The sequence below is a fragment of the Ranitomeya variabilis genome, chromosome 2, assembly GCF_051348905.1.
Source record: "Ranitomeya variabilis isolate aRanVar5 chromosome 2, aRanVar5.hap1, whole genome shotgun sequence".
Classification (NCBI taxonomy): domain Eukaryota; kingdom Metazoa; phylum Chordata; class Amphibia; order Anura; family Dendrobatidae; genus Ranitomeya; species Ranitomeya variabilis.
The window spans coordinates 151,737,438-151,753,203 of record NC_135233.1 but is presented as its reverse complement, the minus strand read 5'-3'; the positions used below and the strand labels follow the sequence as shown (position 1 = coordinate 151,753,203).

At 43.8% G+C, this 15,766-nt stretch overlaps 1 protein-coding gene across 5 annotated transcripts in view; it reads left to right on the top strand.

Moving 5' to 3' along the window:
• The window catches only part of SYNE1 (spectrin repeat containing nuclear envelope protein 1), a 667,130-nt gene that overhangs the window by 462,088 nt on the left and 189,276 nt on the right, over nucleotides 1–15,766 (top strand). For all 5 annotated transcript variants that reach the window (XM_077283091.1, XM_077283090.1, XM_077283089.1 and 2 more), the window contains 4 exons: nucleotides 3,423–3,641; nucleotides 3,816–4,078; nucleotides 5,498–5,663; nucleotides 14,799–14,954. In XM_077283091.1, coding sequence (XP_077139206.1) covers nucleotides 3,423–3,641; nucleotides 3,816–4,078; nucleotides 5,498–5,663; nucleotides 14,799–14,954 — 804 coding nt within the window. The remainder of the gene's footprint in view (nucleotides 1–3,422; nucleotides 3,642–3,815; nucleotides 4,079–5,497; nucleotides 5,664–14,798; nucleotides 14,955–15,766) is intronic.

Sequence of the window (15,766 nt, the reverse complement as noted above, 5' to 3'; positions counted from 1 at the left end):
GGTGGTCCTTTCTGCCATTTCCCCTGATTTGCGACGGGTTCTGCAGGAATTTCAGGCTGACAAACCTGACCGCTGTCCAGTGGGGAAACTGTTTGTTCCTGATAGATGGACTAGTAGAGTGATTTCTGAGGTTCATTGTTCTGTGTTGGCTGGCCATCCTGGTATTTTTTGGTACCAGAGATTTGGTTGGTAGGTCCTTTTGGTGGCCTTCTTTGTCACGTGATGTGCGTTCTTTTGTGCAGTCCTGTGGTACTTGTGCGCGGGCCAAGCCTTGTTGTTCCCGTGCTAGTGGGTTGCTTTTGCCTTTGCCGGTCCCTGAGAGGCCCTGGACGCATATTTCTATGGATTTTATTTCAGATCTTCCTGTTTCCCAGAGGATGTCGGTTATCTGGGTGGTTTGTGACCGGTTTTCTAAGATGGTTCATTTGGTGCCTTTGCCTAAATTGCCTTCCTCTTCTGATTTGGTTCCGTTGTTTTTTCAGCATGTGGTTCGTTTGCATGGTATTCCGGAGAATATTGTGTCTGACTTAGGTTCCCAGTTTGTTTCTAGGTTTTGGCGGGCCTTTTGTGCTAGGCTGGGCATTGATTTGTCTTTTTCTTCCGCATTTCATCCTCAGACAAATGGCCAGACCGAGCGAACTAATCAGACTTTGGAAACTTATTTGAGATGCTTTGTGTCTGCTGATCAGGATGATTGGGTGGCTTTCTTGCCATTGGCCAAGTTTGCCCTTAATAATCGGGCTAGTTCGGCTACCTTGGTTTCGCCCTTCTTTTGTAATTTTGGTTTTCATCCTCGTTTTTCTTCGTGGCAGGTTGAGCCTTCTGATTGTCCTGGTGTGGATTCTGTGGTTGACAGGTTGCAGCAGATTTGGGCTCATGTGGTGGACAATTTGGTGTTGTCTCAGGAGGAGGCTCAGCGTTTTGCTAACCGTCGTCGGTGTGTTGGTTCCCGGCTTCGGGTTGGTGATTTGGTCTGGTTGTCTTCCCGTCATGTTCCTATGAAGGTTTCTTCCCCTAAGTTTAAGCCTCGGTTTATTGGTCCTTATAGGATTTCTGAGATTATCAATCCGGTGTCTTTTCGTTTGACCCTTCCGGCCTCTTCTGCCATCCATAATGTTTTCCATAGATCTTTATTGCGGAAATATGTGGTGCCCGTTGTTCCCTCTGTTGATCCTCCTGCTCCTGTGTTGGTTGATGGGGAGTTGGAGTATGTGGTTGAGAAGATTTTGGATTCTCGCTTTTCGAGGCGGAGGCTTCAGTACCTTGTCAAATGGAAGGGTTATGGCCAGGAGGATAATTCTTGGGTTTTTGCCTCTGATGTCCATGCTGCTGATTTGGTCCGTGCCTTTCATCTGGCTCGTCCTGATCGGCCTGGGGGCTCTGGTGAGGGTTCGGTGACCCCTCTTCAAGGGGGGGGGGGTACTGTTGTGAATTCTGCTCTTGGGCTCCCTCCGGTGGTTGTTGGTGGTAGTGCAGTTGTCTTGGGGTTGTAATCCGGGCAGGTGTTTCTGCTGATTGCAGCTCTATTAGGTATTTAGGTGTGCAGGATCCATGAATCTGTGCCAGTTGTCCATTGTACTTGGAGGGATTGCATCTCTCTCTGGCTCCTCATGCCCTGCTGCAAATTCAGCTAAGATAAGTGTCTGGTTTTTTGTCTCTGTGCACACATGCAGTGTGCTTTGCAATTCAGTGCAATTTATTGTGTTTTTGTCCAGCTTAGACTTTGTTGGATTTTTCAGTCATGCTGGATTCTCAGGAGATGCAGATATACTTTCTATGTCTTTAGTTAGATGTGGAATATTTGTATTATCTGATGTGGATGTTTTTAGGATTTTAATACTGACCGCTTAGAATTCTGTCCTATCCTTTTCTATTTAGCTAGAAGTGCCTCTTTTGCTAAATCCTGTTTTTCTGCCTGCGTGTGTCTTTCCTCTTATACTCACAGTCAATATTTGTGGGGGGCTGCCTATCCTTTGGGGTTCTGCTCTGAGGCAAGATAGAATTCCCATTTCCATCTATAGGGGTATTTAGTCCTCCGGCTGTGTCGAGATGTCTAGGACGTGTTAGGTACATCCCACGGCTACTTCTAGTTGCGGTGTTAGATTAGGGTTTGCGGTCAGTACAGGTACCACCTACTCCTGAGAAAGTCTCCCATGCGGCTCCAAGGTCACCAGATCATAACACTCACTAATGCGGAAATCTGTCTTCACTGAATACAGATATTACCCCAGAATAGAGAATATTGAGATTAAAAGATCAGGAGAAAGAGGAAGCAGATTTCCTTCATAAGATATATTACATCGGTTACACGTTAAAAGTAGATAACTCCAGCATTTTTGTTTCTTTTTAGCACTTTAGTAGTGATTCTAATGTAAGGTCTCTGTCCCTGGTCTTATACTCACTCTCTGACATCTTCACCATATTTTGGCACCACCCTGGCCCCGCGGCGCTATCTTAAAAGTCCACAACTTCTGACTGTTCAGAAGTCACATGACAAGCTCTCAATACAAGTCTATGAGATTCAGGACGAAGCTCTCGGAGACTTGCATTGAAGAATGACCACTGGCTCTCTCCACAAACACTGGAGCAACGTAGCAGGTCATAGACTGCAGGAGACCATCAGGAGCGGTGGCAATAGAAGGGGAAATGGCGGCAGGTGAGTGTGAATAAGTGCAGGAACCTTAGATTTAAAGCACCATGCCAGCGGTAAAATGAAAAAAATGCTGAAGTAGTGCTATAAAGGGCAACATCCAGTCATCGGTAAACTAAAACCAAAATGTTTCTCAGTTATACAGTGTGGCAGTGTTTCACTACCCCCAAGCTAGCCTACATACAAATCTTAATATAAACCCAGTTGCAATGTTGTCATGGGAGCTTAGTTGTAGAATTGTAAAAAAAAAAAGCTACCAATATACCAATTACTTACATTTCTTTCTGCCTTACAAAATATAAAACAGTCTAAGCAGAAAATGTCATACGGTGCTTTACTGTAAGACTGTCTGTTGCCTTCAAAAAGTCTATAATAGAATTGGTGCAAATTGAGTCAGAGGGCCCTGGTTCAGTGACCAGGTCAGTAATTTGTGGCTGTCGGACGGGAGCCCTGATAACTGCCTCCTGCCTCTCGGCAGCCACAACTCTTGATTTAATCTGTTTTGATTAGCCGCCCGGGCGCAACATAATATGAGCATCAAGCTACAACTATGATGTCGCTTTAGGCTGGCTAGTCTAAAGAGGAGCCGGAGATGCTGTCATGTAATAGGCGGTTCTCAGGGCTCCGGTCCGATGGCCACAGATTACCAACCATGCCGATGGACCAGGTCATGCGATTTGATTTGCGCCAACTCTAATTTAATCTGCATTTTGATATTTCTTGATTTTGTTTGAATTAAATCCAAGTCTGACAATATATAATTTTTTTATAGACTTTGGTGATCTTGGTCAATTCTTTTCATGAGAAAATCACAACACTTGAGGAAAAGGCATCAGCAATGGAAAAGCTGGGAAATAATGCCAGCAAAGCAACGATAAGTAAGTCAATGTCTACAGTGTGGCAGAGATGGACCCGGCTTCGCAGTATAGCTCGCAAACAGGAGAAGCTACTGGAGGAAGCTTTGCAGGAATGGAAGCAGCTGAGTGATAAGGTAGCAAATCTGACGGGATGCATGCTTATATAGACATCTTCTACACTTGTATGGGTTACTGTCAATGAAAACTATGCAAATGAATACTATTAATTGTCTGCCTGTGTCAAACACAAAAGTATATTTCCTTGTGATGATTTATTAATTTACACCTAATGTCATTTGTGCTCCCAGATACAGGAATCTACTTTAGCAATTGATCAGCTACAAGAACGTCTACCAGACAGCTGTACTGAAAAAGCATCAAAGGCTGAACTGGTTGAGCTACTGGAAAACCATGAGACTATCTCTCGAGATCTAGAGCAGGAGTATTCTGCAGTGAATCGCTTGAGGCAGCATGCTATGAATAGGCTTCAAGATTTACATCCTGAATCAGGTGCTGCGGAGGACTTGCCTGTCATCCAAGAAATGAAAGCCATGCTTGACAGGTGTTCCAAGTAAGAATTGAAGGGAACTATACTAATAGCATACATGGTGTTAATAAATAGCAGTGGTCCAAGTATCCTATTCATACAATGTATCTATCCACTAATTAAGAATCATATGCTTTCCAAAACTAACGTCTCTTAATAATTATTTTAGTCTATTGTTTCTGGAATATTCTCAGGTCTTGTTAAAGAAATTAAATTGGTAATCTCAAGTTTGGAAATTACCCCCTATTCAAATTAGCGGAGATAACATTCATATCACTGGGGGTCCTACCACTGGAACCACAATCGATTTGAAGAGCTGGGTGTCTAAACTTGTAGTGGTTGTTGATTATACACTCATGTGCTCCATTCATTCTTAATGGGAGTGCTGAAGATAGCCGAGTCGATGTCAGATGACTCTAAGGCGTCAAGATGCATTATGGACATGCTGGGTTGCTTGACCATAAAGGTCCTGGAAGGACCATTTGATGTTGAAAAAGCCACCACTGCATCAGGAGCTCATGGCAGACTCTGAAAGTGGCTATGATCTGACTGCTCCAGGCAACCATAAACAACCCAAATTACTTTAGCCTGAACTTGCAATGGGCCATAGCTCTCAGACATCTTGTTTATAGAGAAAGACCTCTCTGAGGGAGAAATACCCCAATCAGATTCTGACTTAGCTAAGAATAAGACCTTCAAGTAGTTCTCTGCAGTCGATAGTCTTATAAGGGCAGTCAATGAGCTTCATAGATAAACATTTAGTGACATTGTCAAAGACTCCTCTTCTTATAAAGAAAAATCTTCCTTTTCGACCTTCAAAGTACCCCAAATTGTTTTCAATAACATTCAGACTTTGAAGAGGAAACCCACCAAGAAATGGATTTCCCTGACAATGCTTTTCACTAAGCCACAAGACATTTTGTACCTTTTTCCGGAGTACTCACTAGAGCAGTGTTCCCCAACTCCGGTCCTGAAGAGCCACCAACATGTCATGTTTTCAGTATTTCCTTAGTATTTCACAGGTGATAATTCCATCACCTGCACAGGCAATAATTTCATCACCTGTGCAATACTAAGGAAATCCTGAAAACATGACCTGTTGGTGGCTCTTGAGGGCCAGAATTGGGGAACACTGCACTAGAGAAATAGTTATCCTTGTTTTCCCCTTGTCCTTTCAATTTCCCTCATAGTTGCATCAGCTATAATCCATGATTATGTGTCCTCCATAGGAGGGTACAAGAGGCTTTTTTTGGCAACTAAGTGAAATCCAATTTTTCCCCGTTGAAGCCCAAACACAGTATACTACTCATATCATACCCACACAGCCCATTTGATAGCTCATAATATGTTAGTAGCATGTTTATGTCTCTGTGTGTGTGTGTGTATATACATGTGTGTGTGAAAATTCAATTAATCATTTCTATGTATTCTTCTATATGACAGCATGCAACAGAAAGTCAAGAAAAGCAAAAAACTTGTAGAGCAGGAACTGAAGGAACGAGAGGATGTGGAAAAGAAGCTTAATATTGTCAAAGCCTGGATCAGAGAAACTAAAGAAATGTTACTGAATTCTGCATCAGAAGCAGATATACAAGTGGAAGAATTCCAGGTATATTATTGTGGAAAGAAGACATTATTTGGTTCTCTTAACCTGCACATTGTTACCATGGTCCCATATTTTAAATTTTAAATTCACCACTTGTCATAATTAGAGATGAGGGAATTTCCTGAAATTTGTTTTCAATATGAACCAAATCAATTTGGTACTAATTGAATGAAATTGATATTATCCTACTTCGGCTACTGCTGGCTGGACAGCAGATGCCCACAGCACTGCTGGTCCTTGCCCCACATTCTCCCACATTCCTACTGGCAGATGATGTGGCATGGGCGTATTATTTAATATTACACAACCAATTACCAATCTGTATTTTACCAGACATTATTAAATGGGGCAACATTGAGCAGCCGATCCTTTAATATTGAGACACGACATCAGGTACATACTGTATATTGTATACCAGCAACCAACCAGCTGTCAGAAATAATCACTGGAAATCCGCCACAGAGGCAATTTATAAATGAGAATGTGTGGCCCATCCTGAGTATAGAGAAGTTTTACCAGGAATCTGTTATCAGAAAAGTGGTGTTGGCGTGCTCATTTGGAGTATTTACGGTATTATGCTTCCTTATATAGCTCCGTCAAATCCCACAGCACTTTACAGACATTATCATCACTGTCTCCACTGGGGCTCACATTATACATTCCCTACTACATTGTGTGCGGAATTATTAGGCAAGTTGTATTTTGAACACATGACACTTTTTATACATGTTGTCCTACTCCAAGCTGTTCAGGCTTGAGAGCCAACTACCAATTAAGTAAATCAGGTGATGTGCATCTCTGTAATGAGGAGGGGTGTTGTCTAATGACATCAAAACCCTATATAAGGTGTGCTTAATTATTAGGCAACTTCCTTTCCTTTGGCAAAATGGGTCAGAAGAGAGATTTGACGGTCTCTGAAAAGTCCAAAATTGTGAGATTTCTTGCAGAGGGATGCAGCAGTCTTGAAAGTGCCAAACTTTTGAAGCGTGATCACCGAACAATCAAGCATTTCATGGCAAATAGCCAACAGGGTCGCAAGAAGCGTGTTGGGCAAAAAAGGCGCAAATTAACTGCCCATGAATTGAGGAAAATCAAGCATGAAGCTGCCAAGATGCCATTTGCCACCAGTTTTGCTATATTTCAGAGCTGCAACGTTACTGGAGTAACAAAAAGCACAAGGTGTGCGATAATCAGGGACATGGCCAAGGTAAGGAAGGCTGAAAATCGACCACCTTTGAACAAGAAACATAAGATAAAACGTCAAGACTGGGCCAAGAAATATCTTAAGACTGACTTTTCAAAGGTTTTATGGACTGATGAAATGAGAGTGACTCTTGATGGGCCAGATGGATGGGCCAGAGGCTGGATCAGTAAAGGGCAGAGAGCTCTGCACCGACTCAGACGCCAGCAAGTTGGAGGTGGGGTACTGGTATGGGCTGGTATCATCAAAGATGAACTTGTGGGACCTTTTCGGGTTGAGGATGGAGTGAAGCTCAACTCCCAGACCTACTGCCAGTTTCTGGAAGGCAACTTCTTCAAGCAGTGGTACAGGAAGAAGTCGGTATCGTTCCAGAAAAACATGATTTTCAATCAGGACAAAGATCCATCACATGCCTCCAACTACTCCACAGCGTGGCTGGCCAGTAAAGGTCTCAAAGAAGAAAAAATAATGACATGGCCCCCTTGTTCACTTGATCTGAACCCCATAGAGAACCTGTGGTCCCTCATAAAATGTGAGATCTACAGGAAGGGAAAACAGTACACCTCTCGGAACAGTGTCTGGGAGGCTGTGGTGGCTGCTGCACGCAATGTTGGTCGTAAACAGATCAAGCAACTGACAGAATCTATGGATGGAGGCTGTTGAGTGTCATCATAAAGAAAGGTGGCTATATTGGTCACTAATTTTTGGGGGGTTTGTTTTTGCATGTCAGAAATGTTTATTTCAAAATTTTGTGCAGTTATATTGGTTTACCTGGTGAAAATAAACAAGTGAGATGGGAATATATTTGGTTTTTATTACGTTGCCTAATAATTCTGCACAGTAATAGTTACCTGCACAAACAGATATCCTCCTAAGATAGCCAAATCTAAAAAAAAAACACTCCATCTTCCAAAAATATTAAGCTTTGATATTTATGAGTCTTTTGGGTTGATTGAAAACATAGTTGTTGATCAATAATACAAATAATCCTCTAAAATACAACTTGCCTAATAATTATGCACACAGTGTAGTATGTCTTTGTAGTGTGGGAGGAAACCCACTCAAAAATGGTAAGAGCATACAAATTCCTTGCAGATGTTGTCCTTGGTGGAATTTGATCCAGAACCCCAGCACTGCAAAGCAGCAGTGCTAACCACTAAGCCACCGTACAGATGATGGCAGTGAAAGGGTCAGCCGAACACCTGTGTCCCACTAATTGTGTGCATAAGCTGCCATGGGTGATTGTTCTGATAAGTGCATCACTCAGAAGAGGAGACGGGTGCTGACCTTTTCACTGCTATCATCTGTACTTCAAATGAGTATGATCTGGTATCAGTGCACGTAAAGGCAAAGTAGACTGAAAAAATCAGGGGTTTCAAAGACACATTTATTCAGTTTTTTACAGAAATTGAGACAAATTCCCAAATAAAATGATTTGCAAAGTTTTATAACTTTCCATTCCAGACAAATTGTTAGCAAAAATGAAAGTTAAAGGGAACCTGTTACCCCCAAAATTGAAGGTGAATTAAGCCCACCGGCATCAGGAGCTTATCTACAGCATTCTGTAATGCTGTAGATAAGCCCCCGATGCATCCTGAAAGATGAGAAAAACAGGTTAGATTATACTCACCCAGGGGCAGTCCCGCTGTGGTCCAGTCCAATGGGCGTCGCGGTCCGGGGCCTCCCGTCTTCTTGCGATGACGTCCTCTTGTTGTCTTCACTCTGCAGCTTCAGTGCAGGCGTACTTTGTCCTGTAGAGGTCAGAGCAAAGTACTGCAGTGCGCAGGTGCCGGGAAAGGTCAGAGAGGCCCGGCGATTGCGCACTGCAGTACTTTGCTCTGTCCTCAACAGGGCAAAGTACGCCTGCACCGGAGCCGCAGCATGAAGACAAGTAGAGGACGTCATCCTATGAAGATGGGAGGCCCTGGACCGCAACGCCCATCGGATCGGACCGCCCGCGCAGCTGAGTATAATCTAACCTCTTTTTCTCATCTTTCAGGATACATCGGGGGCTTATCTACAGCATTACAGAATGCTGTAGATAAGTCCCTGATGCCGGTGGGCTTAGCTCACCTTCAATTTTGGGGGTGACAGGTTCCCTTTAAATTTCTATGTTATTATTCTGCAGGGCCATGCTGTGCTTTGTGCTTGCGATCTTTTATTAGGGGACAGATGTGTTGTTTGCTTTACTTCTGATCGCCTCCTGTTATATTAGCTGCCGGACATCTCTCCCATTAGAACTCATTCATACACCTCTGGCAAATATTAAGAGACCACTGCAAAATGTTCAGTTTGTCTGATTTTTCTCTTTATAGGTAGATTTTTGAGTAAAATGTAAATTGTTCTTTTAGTCTATAAACTTCTGACAACATGCTCCGAATTTCCAAGCAATACATTTTGTATTTTTTTTTCCGAAAAGGAGAAATGGTCAAAATTAAAAAAAATAACCAGTGCTTTCAGACCTCAAATAATGCAAAGAAAACAAGTTCATAATCATTTAGAAACAGCAACACTAATGTTTTATCTCAGGAAGAGTTCAGAAATCAATATTTTGTGGAATAACCATGATTTTTAATCACAGCTTTCATGCGTCTTGGCATGCTTTCCACCAGTCTTTCACACTGCTCCTGTCACAAAAATGTAAGCAGTTCTTCTTTGTTTGATGGCTTGTGACTATCCATCATCCTCTTGATTACATTCCAGAGGTTTTCAATGGGGTTCAGGTCTGGAGATTGGGCTGCCCAAGACAGGGTTTTGATGTGGTGGTCTCTTAATTTTTGCCAGAGCTGTATGTCATTTTTTCTTGTTCGAGGTCTATCTGTGTTTCCCACACTTGTACTTCTTATAGCCTTTGGGACTGTTCCCATGTCTGTGTATTTTTTCAGAAACGTTACCGATTTTTGACCGAAGTCTGAAATAAATGCTCAGCACTTGGTTTCTATCTACAGTATGGGCTGTACATTTTTCATGAACTTTCTGATATTACAAACTTAAAGGGGTTTTTCCCTCGTACAAAAGTTAAGTTTAATCAATAGATCTTGGAATAGTAATAAGTTCAACAATTGGATTTGTTTAAAAAGAATGTTCCTGTTCTGAGATAATCTTAGAAATGTGCCCCTGCTGTGTATTGTGTAATGGCTGTTTCTGACCATGCAGGAACATGGTCTGATCATACCACATCTCCTGGACATGAGAGGACTCAAAAGAGAGTATACAGATATGGGATCACAGCTCATTCTTTTTGTGAGGTAAAACATTTCCATGCCTGTCTTTAAAACAATGTTTTACCTCAAAGAAAGAGTCATTCGCAGTCCCCCCGCTGTAATGTCTGTATAGTTTTTTTTTCTCCCCCTGCCCTGGAGCTGTGGTATGATCCAGTGATGTTCCTGTAAGATTATCTCAAAACAGGGGCATTTTATTTAAACATATCCAACTGTGGAACTTATTATTATTCCAACATCTGTTTATTGAAATTAACTTTCTCCTTCGCCTCATTGGGGGACACAGACTATGGGTGTATGCTGCTTGCCACTAGGAGGCTGACACTAAGTTAACACAAAAAAAGTTAGCTCCTCCTCTGCAGTATAGACCCTTGTGCTGGCTCCCAGAGAACCTGTTCTTGCTTAGTGTCCGTAGGAGGCACACAGACGGGGTCTGCTATTCAAACCAAAAACTCCTTATTATTTTATTTTTAAATGTTTTCAATTTTTACATTATTTATTTTATTTTTTACAACGGCGCACCTTGCCAACCAAATTTGCCGGGCAGGAGATTACCTGGTGCATGCATCCTTGGATGCGGCCGGTTGTGCTTCTCAGTCAGCAGCCAATGCCATCTCTGTCAGAAGGTCATTATGGCTCAGAGAGTGGAAGGTGTACTCTGCATCAAAAAAGTCTCTCATCTCCCTTCCTTATCAAAGCGTTCGTTTATTTGGAGAAAAGCTGGATCAGCTTATTTCCTATGCTACGGGAGGAAAGAGTAAATTCCTTCCCTAACAGAGACTTAAGTGTCCCTTTCGGAGACAGCAGCAAATCTGGTTCCGTTCCTTTCTCTCAACTCCTAGCTGGGCCACTAACACTACTTCATCCGGCTCATGACGTTCTCCATGTAGAGATGGAGGAACTCGGGTCTCGTACAGGCCTAACCAGCATTGGAAGTCCCGACCCAAACTGGCGAGGCCTAAAGGACCTAGGTCCTAGAGATTTTCCTCACGCTGACTATCAGTGCTATCTGGTTGACACCGGCAGGGTAGGCAGCCGCCTACTTCTCTTTTGTCAGGTTTGGCTTTCCGTCGTCTCCGACGAGTGAGTCAGAGATCTGGTGTCTTCCGGATACGTAATCGACTTTGCTACGTGCCCCCCTTCATGTTTCTTTCCCTCTCGTCCTCCCTCTTCAGAGGCAAGGGCAAAGGCTTTTTCCCAGGGTATAGATGCATTGCGTCATGATGGCATCATTGTCCCTGTCCCAGAAATCAAAAGGTTTCAGGGTTTCTATTCAAAACTTTTCGTCGTCCCAAAGAAGGACGGAAATGTGAGACCCATACTAGACCTCAAACTTCTAAACAAGTTTGTCAAAGTCCGTCATTTCCGCATGGAATCTCTGCGTTCGGTTATCACTTCCCTGAAAGAAGGGGAATTCTTGCCCTCAATCGACATCCCAGATGCTAACTTGCACATTCCAATTTTCCCCCCTCACCAGATTCCTGCGCTTTGTCATTTGCGACCAGCATTTCTAATTCACAGCCCTGCCCTTCGGCCTTGCTACTGGCCTCAGAATGTTCACAAAGCTCATGACGGCCATGGTGTCCATCCTGCACTCTTGGGGTGTAATTGTTCTGCCCTATCTGGATGACCTCTTGATCAAAGGTCTGTCCTTCCACGACTGCGTGGAGTCCGTTCGCATTACTTGCGATACCCTTTCTCGCCTGGGCTGGCTGATAAACGTAATCAAATCCTCTCCGGTCCCAGCCCAGCAGATTTCCATTCTAGGAATGTCCCTGGACTCGTCTCGGGGGTTGGTAATTTTCCCTCCAGACAAAGTCTTAGCCCTTCAACAAGCGTTTCGTCAGTCTTACCCTCACTCGATCCGGTTTGCAATGAGGGTACTAGGAAAGATGGTGGCCGCAATGGAAGCTGTCCCCTTTGCGCAACTGCACCTTTGTCCCCTACAACATGCCCTTCTGTCAGTTTGGGACAGAAACCCTTTCTCCCTTAACCGAAGGTGCAGCTTATCCCTGCAGGTCAGACAGACTCTCAGGTGGTGGACATTGAACTCTTCCCTCAACCAAGGGAAGTCTTTTCTACCCTTTCAATGGCTTGTGGTGACTACCGATGCCAGCCTTTCTGGCTGGGGAGCAGTCTTCCGCAACCACACTTCTCAGGGCCTCAATCAATTCAGGAATCGAAGCTACCGATCAGCGTTCTGGGCTATTCGGCTGGCCCTGCGGCACTTCCATCGTCTGGCGCATCACCCCATCCATATCCAATCAGACAATGCCACGGCTGTGGCATACATCAGTCATCAGGGGGGTACCCACAGCAGGGCGGCGTGTCCGAGGTAACTCACATTCTTCGATGGGCAGAGAACAACCACTCGGTGATCTCAGCGTTGCACAATCCAGGATTGGAAAACTGGACAGCGGATTAACTCAGCCATCAGGGTCTCACTTCAGGGGAGTGGGAGCTCCATCTGGAAGTCTTCTCCCAGATCTGTCTTCGCTGGGGGATCCCTGATGTGGACCTCATTGTGTCCAGACTGAATGCCAAGGTTCCCCAGTTTATAGCGAGGTCTCAAGATCCAAGAGCCATCGGTGTCGACTCTCTTGTTCTTTCATGGTGCCAATTCCACCTTCCGTACATTTTTTCTTCTCTACCGTTACTCCCCAGAGTAATCAGGAAAATCAAAGAGGAAGGAGTACCAGTGATGATCTGCCCGCCTAGGGTCCCATCTTCCACCAGAACTCAGGGGCCCTGTGTGTAACGGCATGGCCATTGAATCCTGGGTCTTAACCCAGGCAGGGTTTTCTCAACAGGTCACTTCCACCATGGTTAGTGCCCGGAAACCCTCATCGGTGTGCATCTATCATCATACCTGGAAGACATTTTTTGCTTGGTGCAAGGATTGTGGTGTTTCTCCTCTGGTCTTCTCAGTTCCCACCATTTTAGAGTTTCTACAGGCCGGTCTGGACTTCTGGCTGGCACTCAGCTCTCTCAAGGACCAAATCTCCGCTCTCTCAGTCTTATTTCAGGTATGCATTGCATCAAGACTTCAAGTTAAGACTTTTATTAAGAGGGTGTCACGTGTCGCTAGTCCCTATCGCATGCCTTTAGAACCTTGGGACATGAACTTTTTGCTAAGTGCCCTTCAGGAACCTATCTTTTAACCGCTTCAGGACATTTTGCTGGTCTTTCTGTCCTGGAAGGTTTCCTTCTGTGTGGTGATCACATTGATCAGGAGGGTTTCGGAATTAGCCGCCTTATCCTGCTGGGCGCCTTTCCTTACTTTCCATCAGGACAAGGTTGTCCTCAGGCCATCGCCGTCCTTTTTGCCAAAGGTCGTTTCATCCTTCCATCTTAACGAGGACATTGTTCTTCCTTCCTTTTGTCCGACCCCTATCCACAGAATTGAAAGAACTCTCCACACCCTGGACCTGTTCAGAGCTCTGTGAAGGTACGTCTCAAGGACGGCATCCTTCAGAAGAACAGATGCTCTGTTCGTTCTCCTGGAAGATCACAGGAAGGGTCTTGCCGCTTCAAAGCCACGATAGCCTGGTGGATTCATTCCACCATCCAGGAGTCATACCGAGTCTGAAGTCAGCCCATCCCAACGGGGATCAGCGCACACTCCACTCGAGCGGTGGGGTTTTTTGGGCCATTCGGCATCAGGCGACAGCGGAGCAGGTCTGTAAAGCTGCGACTTGGTCCAGTTCGCAAAGCACTGTAATATTCACTCTCAGGCTTCAACGGATTTGAGTCTGGGCAGAAGAATTCTACAGGCAACGGTGGCGTAGATCTAGGCAGTTGTTGCATGAAGCCTAATCCTTTGTATTGTTTTCCCACCCAGGGACTGCTTTGGGACGTCCCTTGGTCTGTGTCCCCAAATGAGGCGAAGGAGAAACAGGGATTTTTGTGTACTCACCGTAAAATCCTTTTCTTCAAGCCACTCATTGGGGGACACAGCACCCACTCTGTTAGCCTATCGGCTTATATGGTTTTTGCCGTTCTTTTAAGTTGACATGTTGTACTCTTCTATGTCGTTACTATTTGTTCCTACTGCTTTTTCACCGAACTGGTTCTCTGGGAGCCAGCACAACAGTGTATACTGCAGAGGAGGAGCTAACTTTTTTTGTGTTAACTTAGTGTCAGCCTCCTAGTGGCAATCAGCATACAACCCATGGTTTGTGTCCCCCAATGAGTGGCTCGGAGGAAAGGCTTTTACTGTGAGTACACAAAAATCCCTCTTTTGTTTGTGGGAAAATCCCATTAAGAAACTTCCATCTGTTCATTTTTTCATCCAAGAAAAACTGATAATACTTTGACCAAACTTTGAGGCCACGTGGTAATTTTTTTTACCTCAATATTTATATTCCAAAACCAGGAAAGGAACAATCAGTGGAAAAGTAGAATAGAAACACGTCACCTCCTCTGTATTTATCACCCACTCCTGTTTTTGACTGAGGTATACTGAGGTAAAAAACTGACCAAATACTGAACATGTGCACGTGCATTGATGGTAAAAACGTATAAACTGAGCAAATTCTGATGGCACTCTGATCAGAAACAGTGATGTCTGAATGAGCCCATATTCTCCAGCAGGATCGCCCAGTGTGGCTCTTTTCTCCTAGCACGGTTATACCTTGTTTTGTGTAATGTACAGTAAAGCTGTGTCTGCGTGGAGTAATCTGTTCCATGTGACATATTTATTTTTTATCTTCTAAGATTCTACATCAGGAGCTGAATTCTCATCGTCACAAAGTGGAAAAATTGTCTGAAGAGCAGCAGAATAAATATTTGGAAATGTACACAATTCTGCCTTCAGAGCTATCATTGCTCCTTGCTGAAGTGGCATTAGCCCTGGCCAATATTAATGAGGAGGTAAACTACATACACGACATCATGGCGATTGTAAGGAGCATTATATATATGTATGTGTCTCATAGGCGCCCCCTCCGCAAGCAGCTCACGCCAGTGTCTGGCGTAAATAGTGACAAAAAAAGTTGTGAATGAAAGATATTGCAGATTTACGCTAAAGTTTGTAATTTTTTTTATTACCCATCATTTTTTAAGATAAGAAGAAGGGGAACGTGTGGTCTCCAGGGAGGCTTAGTTTAATGTAAATCCATAAACCTAATTAGGTGCAATATCCTGGCAAAAGTCTTTACCCTCTCATGCATACATTTCATTTTCTGACAAATTTATAAAAGGTGGGTGATTTTTAATAAATTAATTGCAAATCAGCCCAACTACCTACCTTACTTGCTAAGGCTGATGTAAAATTTGGCAGTTTAATAAAAGTAGCCTTTTGTATCATATCATATATACAGCACACATGCTTTTATCACCGGGTCCCCTATTTGAATACAGAGGTGGTCACGTATGTGCACTATACGCTATTCAACGTCTATGGGACTCACAAAGATCTACGAGCTCAGCTAGCTCATACAGTTGCATAGACAGTGAATGGAGGGCAGATGTGTGACCATCTCTGCATTCAAATGGGGGGCACATAACCCTATTTTAGTGATCAGTGGGGGACCCAGCATCAGGATCCCCGGCAATTATACTTTTATTATCTAGTCTGTGAATAGATGTAAAATGTTGTTCGTGAAGCAAAAATCCATATACAGTAATGTATTTTAAGATTTAAATTACATGATGTATGTAAGGCAAATGTACTGTTCCCATCA